The sequence below is a fragment of the Castor canadensis genome, chromosome 5 (genome assembly GCF_047511655.1).
Source record: "Castor canadensis chromosome 5, mCasCan1.hap1v2, whole genome shotgun sequence".
NCBI classification, from domain to species: domain Eukaryota; kingdom Metazoa; phylum Chordata; class Mammalia; order Rodentia; family Castoridae; genus Castor; species Castor canadensis.
Genome location: NC_133390.1, coordinates 158,822,979 through 158,835,701, shown reverse-complemented (window position 1 = coordinate 158,835,701; position 12,723 = coordinate 158,822,979). Strand labels below are relative to the sequence as shown.

At 37.1% G+C, this 12,723-nt stretch overlaps 1 protein-coding gene and 1 pseudogene across 7 annotated transcripts in view; one reads left to right on the top strand and one right to left on the bottom strand.

Annotated features, from left to right (window-relative positions):
- The window catches only part of Acss2 (acyl-CoA synthetase short chain family member 2), a 46,087-nt gene that overhangs the window by 17,522 nt on the left and 15,842 nt on the right, over positions 1–12,723 (bottom strand). The window contains exon 1 of one of the 7 annotated variants that reach the window (XM_020177800.2): positions 5,301–5,807. The exons of the other annotated variants lie outside the window; for them this stretch is intronic. Coding sequence (XP_020033389.1) covers positions 5,301–5,485 — 185 coding nt within the window. The 5' untranslated portion in view covers positions 5,486–5,807. Of the gene's footprint in view, positions 1–5,300; positions 5,808–12,723 lie in introns of those variants that run through there. 7 annotated transcript variants of the gene reach the window in all.
- LOC141423725 (small nucleolar RNA SNORA18) lies at positions 11,913–12,039 on the top strand (annotated as a pseudogene).

Sequence of the window (12,723 nt, the reverse complement as noted above, 5' to 3'; positions counted from 1 at the left end):
TGAATGAAATGTATCATATGAGCTGGGTGACAGTGATTCACACTTGTAATCCTAGACACTCAGGAGGCAGAGATCAGGAGGATCATGGTTCAAAGGCATGCTGAACAAATAGTCTGAGAGACCCTATCTTGAAAAAAAATCCATCAAGCGCTTGTGGAGTGGCTCAAGGTATAGGCCCTGAATTCAAGACCCTCCCCACAAAAAAGAAAGTTCCTGACACAAAAAAAGACTGATTGGAGGTCCTCAAGTGGTAGAGTGCCTGCCTAGCAAGAGTGAAGCCCTGAGTTCAAACCCCAGTACCACAAAAAAAAAAAAAAAAAATTGTTCCCTTTTTTCTTAACTTTTCTTTCTTTTTTTTGGTGCTTGTTGGTTGAGATGGACTCTTGGTAATTTTTGCCCAGGCTGGCCTCAAACCATGATCCTCCTGATCTCTGCCTCTGTAGTAACTGAGAGCCCCCATGCTGGGCTTCACATTTATTTCTCTGCCTCTGTAGTAGCTGAGAGCCCCCACGCTGGGCTTCACATTTATTTCTACTGTCCTAGTCCAATACTACCATTAGGTAAGTCAGATCATGTTACTCTACTCTCAAAATGCTCAGATCACTTCCCACATCATTTGAATAAAAGTCAAAGTCCTCACAATAGCCTACTAGTTCCTACATGATCTACTTCCTCTCTAAAATCATATATTATTGTTCTCTCTTCCTTTCTGTCTCCCTCTCATTTGGTTGGCTCCAGTCATTTGGTTGCCTTAATGTTTGGCAAAAACACCTAACATAAAACCTTAGAGACCTTGTCCTCTATTTGTAGCACTCTTCCCTCAGATAGCCATATGACTTACTCTCTTTCTTTAAGTCTTTTCTTAAACTTTAGCTTCAGTGAGGTCAACCTTGACAACGCTATAAAAGTAAGGTACTACCTGCACCTTTAACCTCAGGTGCTCCAAATTAATATTAACTAATTAATTAACTTAATTAGTTAATATTAACTTAATAGTTAATATTAATTAATATTAACTAAGTCTTTCTTAGTTCCTTTTCCCTACCTACAGTGAAAATGAACGTTCTTCCCTCTTTGCAGAGTCCTTCACCTCACTTTCCTTGTGATCCTTTTTTTTTTTTTTTCCGGCCTTGTATTACATGCATTTAAGCCTTTTCTTACACCCTGGCCTCTTGGAGGTAAGGATCATGTCCTCTCTGTCTCCTCCAAGTATAGTTGGTGCAATAGGTACTCAGAGGTCATGGCCAAATCATTGAAAGACTGATAATTGATTAATAACAAGGAAAACTGGAGTTTCCCTTCTTAAATGATAGGGATAGGCACTGGATTAAAGATGTTAATTCCCTACAACTACACAAAGTATAAAATTGGAGGAAAAGCTGAAAGATAGGTGGGAGAGTGCTGGGAACTTACCCAGCATGCACAGTACCGTGGAGGGGATACTTAACATCAATGTGTGTGTGTGTGTAAAAACTGGTTTTTTTCATAGAGGCATTAGGGAGAAGGTTCTCCACTCAGACAGTCAAACCTGTTATAAGAGCATCAAATTGAACCAAACTGATATATTTAGCTCAGAAAAGGGAAGATACTGATGGATGGACTAGCTAATCTTAAATATCTGTATCTCCATTCTCTCTATCCTACGTTAAGCCGCCTTCATTTGTCACCTGGATGACCACAATTGCCCCGGAAGTGGTCTCCTGCTTCATTCTTGTCCCCTTCCAATCTACACATCATTCAAAATGATCTGTTACAAACATAAATCAGACCATATCGCCTCCTGTCTAAAACCCTTTAATGGCTTCCATTGCATATAGAGGAAAATTCAAACATCTATACCTTACATTCTCTACAACTTCATCTTGTGCCATCCTCTCATTCTGCTTACTAGGCTCTATGGGTCTTCTGACAGACAGGACATGCCATGTTCTTATTGTATATCTCCTCTACTAAGCGGAAGATACCTTCTTAAGGTAGAGAGATTCAGTGCTGAATCCCCAGTGCCTTGCACAAAGCCTTGTACATAGTAGGTGCTCAATAATTTTTTCTGAATTAATAAATCTGAAAAATTATTATGGAAAGGAAGCAGACCAGTATTATATAACTTTAAATGGAACAGCTAGGTCACTTGGAAGAGCTAAATATATAGAAAGTCTTCCTATAGGTAGAGGTATGTCTCAAGCAGTAGAACGTCTGCCTACCAAGGGCAAAGATCTAAGTTCAAACCCTAGTACCACCAATAAATAAATAAATAAATAAAAGAAGGAAAGCCTTTCTGACTGTTAAAGCTTTCCAAACATGGAAGGTACTCCTTTAGGAGATCCCTACACTATAGTGATATTGTGTAGAATTTGGAATTTGCATGTATACTAAAGAGCAGACTTTGCCATGTGGGCCAAGCAAGACCAATGTTTCTCAAAGTGTGGTCAGATAGTGTTAGTAATGCAGACTCCCCAGTTTCCTTACAGCATAGAATTGTTCAGTTTAGGCCAGGGAAACATGGGCACCTACTTGTACTAGACCTTTTTCCAAGGTGTGAGGCCTTGGAATTTTCATTTTACAAGCTTCCCATATAATTCATGTTCACTGAATATTGAGATACCTTTATGGCCTTTCCAACTTCAATATCTTTTATTCTATAAAATTAAAAAATAACATGAAAGAGTTCTGCACAAATGTGAGGCACTCTGATTTAAGTATACCCTAAAGTCATTTCCTTTTCTCAAAGGGAGCAGGGAGTGGAAGCAATATAATTTGACAAATTAGCAGTCTAATGTTCCCTCTGGGCACTTTTGCCTTAGCTGCAATAGAAATGCTGAAAGAGAAGGTAGAAGGAGGCACACCCCAAAACTGAGTCATGAATTACTTGGAATGCTAAAGGAGGATGGACCTTTTGAGAGCCACCACTTTTATTTACAGATACAAAACCTAAGGCACAGAAATGGGAAATGATAGCTTTAGGGTTACTTAGCAATTATTAACAATATTTTTCTAAAGCAGTCTTGTCCAATGTGGTAGTCTCTAGCCACATAAAGCCACTGAACACTTGAAGTATAGTTAAAGAATTGAAATTTTAAATATTTTAAATAACAAAAATCACATGTGGCTAGAGTCTGCTATATTGGATAGTGTAGTTCCATAGTCTAAATGTCTCTAGGTTAGGATATTCTCCTCCTAACTGACATGGCTTCCAAAAGGAAAAAGTTGTTTTCAAAGCCAGAAAAAAAGCATAAAGAGCCAGGCGCTGGTGGCTCACATGTAATCCTAGCTACTTGGAAGGCAGAGATCAGGGAACATAGTTCAAAGCCAGCAAATAGTTCACGAGATCCTATCTAAAAAATACCCAACACACACACACACAAAAAGACTGATGGACTGGCTCAAGTGGTAGAATGCCTGCCTAGCAAGTGTGAAGCCCTGAGTTCAAACCACAGTACTGCAAAAAAAAAAAAAAAAAAAAGAGAGAGCGAGAGAGAGAGAGAGAGAGAGAGAGAGAGAGAGAGAGAGAGAGAGAGAGAGAAAAGCATAAGGAAAAAAATCAAACTGCAAGAGCCCTAAGAACTGTAGGGTTAAAGATGACCAAGAATGGACTTTTAGTGTAGTTTTCAGAAATTCATCATTCTATTTGGTTTCTCATCCACTTCTGTAGAAAATGTTCTTTTTTGAAAGCACTATAGATTTCTGATTTCAAGTGATATCTAACTTGCAGACCCAAATACAGCGTCATCCAGCTCCTGATTAAAAAATTGGCACCAACTGGCACCCTCTCAACTTGAATCTGAAAGGACCTTCCTTTAACTCCAAAACTGATAAAACTATAGAGTTTAAAAGTCTCAATTAGTGGTCCATTCATGAAATGCTTGCCTAAATGTAGATTCTCTACTTTTTGTATACACTCTCTAATCCCCTTCAGAAAGCCAAGTCTGTACTGACCAGTCTTCAAAAGGCAGCCATGATTAGGGAAATACAAATCAAAACCACAATGATATCCCACTTCAAACCCACTAGGATGGACATAATCAGATAGATAATAACAAGTATTGATTGGGAAGCATGTAGAAAATCTAGAAGTTTGTGTATTATTGGTAGGAGTAGAAAATGATTCAGCCACTTTGGAAAACAAACTGGCAATTTCCCAAAAGATTAAATACAGAGTTATCATATGACCCAAAAATTACACTCCTAAGTATATACCAAGAGAACTGGAAGCATATATCCACATAAAAAATTTGTATCCAAATGTTCATAGCAGCATTCCTTATGATATAAAAAAATGAAACCAGCTGTGCACTGATGGCTCATGTCTGCAATCCTAGCTTCATGAGAGGCTGAGATCAGGAAGATCATGGTTTGAGGCCAGCCCAGGCAAATAGTTTGCAACATCCCATCTCCAAAATATCTGGAGTAAAATGGACTGAAGGCATGTCACTCAAGCGGTAGAGCACCTACTTCATAAGTGAAAAGCCCTAAGTTCAAACCTCAGTCTCACCCTCCTCACCAAAAATAGAGACAATCCAAATGCCTATCAATTGAGGAATGTATAAATAAATTTTAATTGGTATATTCAATCAAATATTATTCATCCATGAAAAGGATGAATTACTATAACATGGATGAACACCGAAAACTTTATGCTAAGTGAAAGAGGCTAGATAGAAAAGGCTATTTATGATTCCATTTATATGAAATCCCAAGTATAGTCAGAGCCATAGAGATAGATAGATTAATGGTTGCCTGGGGCTGAAGTAGAGAAAGATTGGAGGAAAACGGGAGTGACTGCTAATGAGAATGGAGTTTCTTTTTGGGGTGATAAATGTTCTAAAATTGACTGTGGTAATAGTTATACACCTCTGTGAACATACCAGAAATCATTAAACATGCACTTTAAATGGGTGAATTATTTGTTATGAATTATATCTCAATACAAATTTCACTGTGGTTTTTATTGGAATTGCAATTGCAATTTGGGTTAATTTGGAGGAAAAAAGCAGGCATCTTTATAAGTCTTCCTTTCCAGAAAGATTCTGATTATTCATCAGAAAAATTTAGCACTATCCAGCCATTCATTTATTCATTCGTTGTTTTTTTTCTAAACACTTATTGGCACTTTTTTTCCCTAACATTATGGTCATATGTGGACATCTGTTTCCCTCACTGGATTGTGAATTCCCTAGTGGCAGACAGGATATCTTTTTATCTGTTTCCTCCTCAGTGCCTAGCACAAAGTACACAGTGTATACTTAATACATAATTGCAAAATGAATGCATAAAATAATGAACACATAAATGAACAAACTTACCTATGCTCATGTGTCCATCTGGATCTGATCAGAGAGAGGAAATAAGGAAGGAAGTAAGGGATAAGAGAGGACATAGACAAAGAAGTTAAGTGCTGGACAAGCAGGGAAAATGGTAGACACAGAAAAGAAAAGACAGTCAAAGTCCTATCAAGAAGGGTTTCTTGAACCCCCTGCAGTGGGCTCATTCCTGGACTCTGCCATGAGACTGGAAAGAAGGCTGGAAGTTCAACCTATGAGACTCTTCCCCTGTAGTCTGTGCTATTATTGTACTCTATCCTCTGGCCAGCTATTTTTAGGCCTTTATCCAGAGACCTTGTGCCTGTTCTCCTTGACCAAGGTAACTTTGATGCCAGTTAGACTCTGTTCCTCTTCTCTGTTTGGAATACAGAACCTGGGCCAGGTAACCCTTTTCCCACTTACAGGAGGGAAATCATACACACGTGTTCTTACCATCCTGTGAAGCATACTGGCATACCCATAGCAAGAGAACAAGGGCAACTCTCTCAGATCCTTTATCATCACATCAATTATAATACTACCTAAAAGAGGAATATACCTAGAGCAGAAAGAGAAAGTGGAAAGAACAGCCAGGGGTACTATTTTAAATGTACTTCAGATCCCTTAAGTATAATAGACACATGCAAAAATATTCATTACAATGGTTCTGTTATCCAAGTAAATAGCATAGTTTAAATCATTAGTGTTTAATCTAGTATTATAGTATACTAGATATTTCTGTGGTACCTGAACAAGGAAATTTTAAGAGAATAACCATTCAGATCTTCAACTTCCCACATATAATCTTTCCTAACAGTGATGTTAGGAAATGTGGAGTTGGAGTTGGCTCCCTTTCCACTATCTTTCACAATTACCCTTCTCCCATGTTGTAAGAATGTCATAGTCTTTCTCTTATCTCAAACTGTATTATGGAGGGAGTTTAACTCAAGCCTCACATATGCTAAGCATACATTCTACCACTGATCTATGCCTCCAGCCCTTAGATAATTATTTTTCAGTGGTATCTTGCCCCTACAATAGAATTGTCTGAAGAGGTTATAAAAGTACAAGTCAGAGGTTTTATCCTCTGGGGATTCTGATTCAATAGGCTGAAGTTTCTAAAAAGATACTCAGGTGTACTAAAATTTGGGAACCTCTGACTCTCAATATGAGTCCCCAGAACTAGATTTATTGTTTACCCCTATTTCAATGTGTGAATTTGCAAAAACTAAGTCTTAGTTTCCTTGTCTGTAAAGTATAAGATGGGAGAAGAAAGATGGGAGGCAAGGGAAGGTTGGTGTTAGACTGGATAATCTCTTAATGTTCCTTAGATTCTTTGATTCTGTTTCTCCCAGCAGCAAAGGAATGGGCTCTCACAATCAGTTTCAAAGGAAAAAAGGTAGACACAGAAGGGAAGAGTGCGTAACTTATAGAACGGAATTTGGAATCTTATAAAGAAGAGTTTCTTGAGTTCCTGCGGTGGGATTAGTGAGTTCATTCCTGGACTCTACCATGGGAGAGACTAGCAGTAACCCCCGGAGCTGAGATTCAGGCTATGGAACTCATAGATGGAAATCCAATACTTACATGGGGAAGAGAAAAACAAGAACAAATTTAGCTGATGTAGAGACTAAAGGAAAGTAATGAAACCTGACATGCCTGCCTCACATGGTTGTTGTATAAATCAATACAAATCCAGCTAATTCCACACGTGAGTATAGTGTAAGACAGCTTTAAAGGACACTCCCTCACCTGATTCTCATAACTATCTTAGCAGTAGGTACAGCAAGTATTATTATCCTATTTTAAATATATAATAAATCCAGAGGAATAGGCTTACCAAGGCCTCACAGGGAATTTTAAAGACAAATCTGTAACTAGGTTCCAGGTTTCTGACTTCTAGACTAGTGTTTATTCTACTGTACTAATGTGAAGTATACCCAAATGAACATGGAGAAGTTACTTTCCTAAAAATTACTAGAAGCTGAGGAGGACACTTCCATCTACTTTGAACTTGAGACTGTAGCCAAGATCACAGTTAACATTATCTTTTCAATCTTTGACAACTTCTTGAAAGACCCAAAACCTCAAGCAAGGAAGCTCTCATATGTCCACCTTCATAGTTCCTGGCATTGTCAAGTGCCATAGGACCATTTGTATATCCATGTGTTCCTAGAGACACATTACCAACAATTCATTCCTAAATAAAATTGCAGCTCATAGGCAAAAATCTTGCCTCCATCAGATTGTGAACTCCATGATAAGGACCAGATTTCTCCTCTTTATTACTATATATTAAGCATGCAGTATAGTACCTGACACATACCTGACAAATACCTATAAAATTTTAAACCTTAAGGTAGAAACTAGTAGATTATCTATAGATAATCTATAGAATTATTTGTATTGGACATGGATATACATACAAATAAAATTAGATTTCTGTTAGTTTGTTCCATGTCATATGAAAACAACTGGATAGATTTTCACCATATCTGGATGTCATATTTAAGATTCTCTAGCTTAATTAATGTGGTAGTCTGAGGAACATTTTCAATAGGTACAGTCATCCTCAAAATGACTGGACATTTTACTGTTCAATGAGGGGTCTGTGTGACTGCTTATTTGGATATATTTCTATATATTAAAATATTATTGTCAAAAACAAGCAAACACTGGTTTCAAAAATTCCTGAGTTCAGTGAGTAAGAAAAAAAATGTATAAAAACTGAGCCTCTAGTAAAAAATCACATGCAGAAATACAGGTGTTAATATGCTTTAGAGATGTTTTCTGTATGAGCAGCTCTATGTAATGAGTTACAGGTTAAATGGGTCTTATATAATTATTTATATAAAATAATGATTCTCCCTGTTAGTAAAACCATAGGCTTTAATAAGCAGAACATATCTTAGATCCTTAGATTAGGGCTGTTCTCAAACCCTTACATTTGAAAAAGAGATAAGAGGTAATATATGAGGCCCTCCTAGGACTGAATTCTATTATATTTTCTAATCTCTTCAGTGCTTCAAAATTAAATGTTACCTAATACCTAATGCATAGAATGAATGCTGCTCATATGTGTTTTTGGTTTATCCCTGTGTCCTGGGTCCCTGCAGCATCTGACCCTACCTTAATTGATCAATCCTGAGATTGATTGAGCTGACTATGTTGTTCCTCTACCTTTAGAGTTAGCTGAATCTCTCACAGTCCCTAGGACAGAATGCTATAATAAAAGACAGAGAAAGAACCCTGGATTAGAAATAAGGAAAACTGGACTTTATTTTATTTTTAATTTTTTTGATAGTACTAGGCAGGTCTTCTACCTCTTGAGCTATACTCTAGACCAAATACTGGATTATAGACCAAAACTTGCTACTTCTCACAATGTAAATTTTTTTTACAAATTAATTCACTTCTCTGGGTCTCAACTGCTTTACCTGTACATAAAAGGACTGTTTCATTAAGTGAATTTTCTAAATCTAGATTTTATTACTCATTCTGGCTGAGGACAAGAAAGAGGGTTGGAAAGTAATTGGAAAAAAGCTTTACAAAGAAGGTGGCATTTTATATGGTTCTGAAAAAACAAGTATATATGGTTTTGGCTTAGATAAGGAACAGACCTTATCCTGATTTAGGGAGAAGAAACAATGTTAATTAAGGCTTAGAGTGCAGAAACTGAAAAGCATAGAGCAATCTAAAGACCAATGCCAATCCTAGATATTTTCATTTATCAATGGTGTTTTTTCAGACTGTTAAATTTATTGAATATGAAGTATTATACTTTGTGCTGTTATACTCTGCCTCTCTCATACAATTAAAATATCTTTATTTTAAATTACACAGTAGTAATATAGGCTGATACTTTTAGTTTCAAAAATACCTTTACTTTGGGGTTAGGAAAGTAGCTCAGTGGAAGAGTTCTTGCCTACCACATGTGAGGCCCTGGGTTTCCAAAAAAAAAAAAAAATCTTTACTATGCAGAATTTTAAAATGATAACTATTTAACCCACTGCTAAAACTGACATGAAATTTAAAATCAATATACGGTATCAACTAATTCAGTTTATTACTTAGGCTACATTTTGTTGCCTGTAAGACTGAAAAGATAGACTGTTAAGACCATGAAAGTCAAGTACTATTCTGTATAGAAGGAGACTAAAAAGACCTAGTAACTATATATTCTATGTGATTCTTTGGCTAGCTCCTTTTGCACAAAAGATGTTATTGGGCCAATCCAACAAAGCCAGGATGAATTCTGACAATTAGATGACAAGTAATATATGAATACTGATTTCCTTATTTTGATAGTTGTATTATAATTATACAGGAGAAAGTCTTTGTTTATTGGAAATATAGTGTTCATAGGGCTATATCTTACCCTCAGATAGTTTAGGGAAAAGTTATTCTATTGTATTTGCAACTTTTCCATGAACTTGAAATTTTTATAATTCTCATAGCAGTAAGTATTCACTCATCTTTTCTTTTGTTTTCAGCACTAGAGTTTGAACTCAGGGCCTCACTCTTGCTAGGCAGGTGCTCTTGCTGCTTGAGCCACTCCGTCAGCCCTCTTTATCTCTGCTAATCCTTGTGGCAATCTTTTGAGATGAATAGGACAAGATTTGCTTGCACTTGGGGGTCAGAAGGACGTCTCAAGATCCCAAAGAAATTAGGGTTTCTACCTACACATAGACCCTCAGGCTAGACTTCTTTTTTGCACCACTGAGGTTTGAACTCAGAACCTCATGCTTACTAGGAAGGCGCTCTTACTGCTTAAGCCACTCCAACCAGCCCTTTTTTGTGATTAATTTTTTTGAGATAGAGTTTCTCGAACTATTTCCCCAGGGCTGGCTTTGAACTACATTCCTCCTGATCTTTGCCTCCTGAGTAGCTAAGATTACAGATGTGAGCCAATATACTTATGATCAAGACAATGATATTTTCAAAATATAAATATAATATGTTACATACCCCTACTTGGATCCTAGCACTTGTCTTATCTATAATTTTTATCTCTGTGTGTGAAACACTAATTCCTGATCCTATTTCAAGAGTTTCACCTCACAGTATCTTCTTCATCTCAACTAATAGGGGTGTGAGAGAGAGAGAGAGAGAGAGAGAGAGAGAGAGAGAGAGCATTGGGATTTTTTTTTTTTTTTGAGACAGGGTTTCACTATGGAGCCAGGTTGGCCTCAAACTCACAATCCTCCTGCTTCAGCCACATGAGTGCTAGAATTTAGGCATTCCCAGTCCCTTATTGATTTTCTTTCTTTTCTTTTTTCTTTCTTTCTTTCTTTCTTTTATCTCCCTTTTTTGGTGGTACTAGAGTTTGAACTCAGGGCTTTACACTTATTGAACAAGCATTCTAGCACTTGAACCACACCCCAGCCCTAACTATTTTTTACTAACTTTTTCACCCAGGCTGGCCTTCAATCATGATCTTCCCATTCTACCTCCTCCATAACTGGGATTACAGTTGTGAGCCACCATGCCTGGTGCCCCCCTTGGAGATATTCTTAACTACATCCTTTTATATCATATATCAAGCCATCAATAAACCGTACTGACTCTGCCTTCAAAATATCCAAAATCTGACCACTTTTCACGGTCTTTACTGTTATCTCTCTTTTCAAAGTGCCTTTTTACTGGTCCCTTTGCTATTGCCCTGTCTCCCTTTCCCAAAGCCTGTTCTCAGGTAGTATGTGGACTATATAATGCAGATATTCAGCTTAAAAATGCTTACTGCATGGAAAAATGAGCATATTTTAGTTAATGAAAGGATGTCACTTCTTTGAAGTTTGCACTTTAATGTCTTTAACCTTATAAATTATAGCTGACATTCCCCAAATTAGTCCCAAACCCTTTAAGTAAACTACAGTTATATAGGTGACAAATTATTTAAAGAGCGAAGGCTGAGTAAGTAGAAGCACAATGTCTGGAACAAGGAATATAAATTGTCCTCCTGTCCAAAACAAGTTCTAACTGCCATGAGACCTTGACTAAATTATTTCTACTCTCTGAGCCTCAAGTTCCTAATCTGTCAAGTGTGTGAACCATACCCAGGTTCAAAAAAATCAAGGTAACAAATATATAAGTAGAACGTGGGAAGACAGTTTATTAGTAGAATAGAAAAATCTTAGATATTATGAGAAATTATAAGCTGGGTGGTAGAGTAGCCATTGGGTGTCTGCCAGTAAGGCTAATACAGTCTTAGATAAAGTCAAAGCATGGTTAATAGTACCCTGTGTGAGGCAAACCATAGCTGGAATACTTCATGAGAGATATTGGCCAACTAGAATATGTCCAGAGAAGACCAGATAATGATGAAAGGATTATTTAGGAAACCACATCATAGGAAAAGCAGGGAATGTGGACTCAGTATTACTTCAAAACAAGAACATTGGAATAGATTAGGTTTTCAAACTGACTTTTGCGAGTCTTTAGAGGTTCTGCACATACCTCACACAGCCACAGTGACAGGGTAGAGAAGCCAATGGAATGTAGCTCTGGGCTTCTGTCTGCACTTTTAAAAAGGTTATTCTAATTATTCCTCACAACAATCTATGTCATAGGAAATGTTATTATTCCCATTTTACAGATGGGACTGATGTTTAAAGAGGTGAAGTAAGTTGACAGGGCTTTTCCTGCAGCTGTACATCGTTGGAAACACTTCACAGAATGACTATAGTTTTTCTTTACTCACAGGATTATTTCTTAGTCTGTGGGAAGGAACTACAAGACAGTTAACAAATAGTACCAAGAAGCTGAATAACTGGTTTTTACCTATGTATTGGCATATCCCACAGATCTGTACCATGCCTGAGTATGATAGCTTAGGAATGAACAAGATTTATACTCATTCATTTTTAGAGGAGGTGTCAGTAATTGAGAACCAGGTGGATCCATCTATCCTGCAAGTGATCCTAAGGAAAACTGCTTAAAGAAATGATATCCCAAAGACTCTACTATGGGGAATTTTGAAGTTGTAATCAATATATCCATAATTCAAGTGCAGATAAAAGAAGCCCAAATAAAAGAATTATGAGGTAGTACGACAACTGGAGTAATCATTAGTTCTTTTTAAAAGGCCTATCTTGAAGATAAATCTTGAACTTCAGCTTTAGAGGAGGTAAGGTGACCTTGATGGGCAGTGAGGGAATCACAACATGTGAATTGACTTAAAAAAATAGGAGCGGTAACTTGCCAATAAGTGTTAGTGTAGGGGTCAAGTCAGAATGATTGAGAATCAGAATAATAACTTATGGGAATCACTGAGAGTAGGGATATTGGAATATAATTTTTGCTTTGTATAGGAAGCAGATCAAAAGACCTCTCAGGACTATAACTGGAATCTCAGATTCTCTATTAGAGGTTCAAGATATCAGATCCTGAGGATCATTACCAGTGCCCATATTTTCTCAAACCAAAT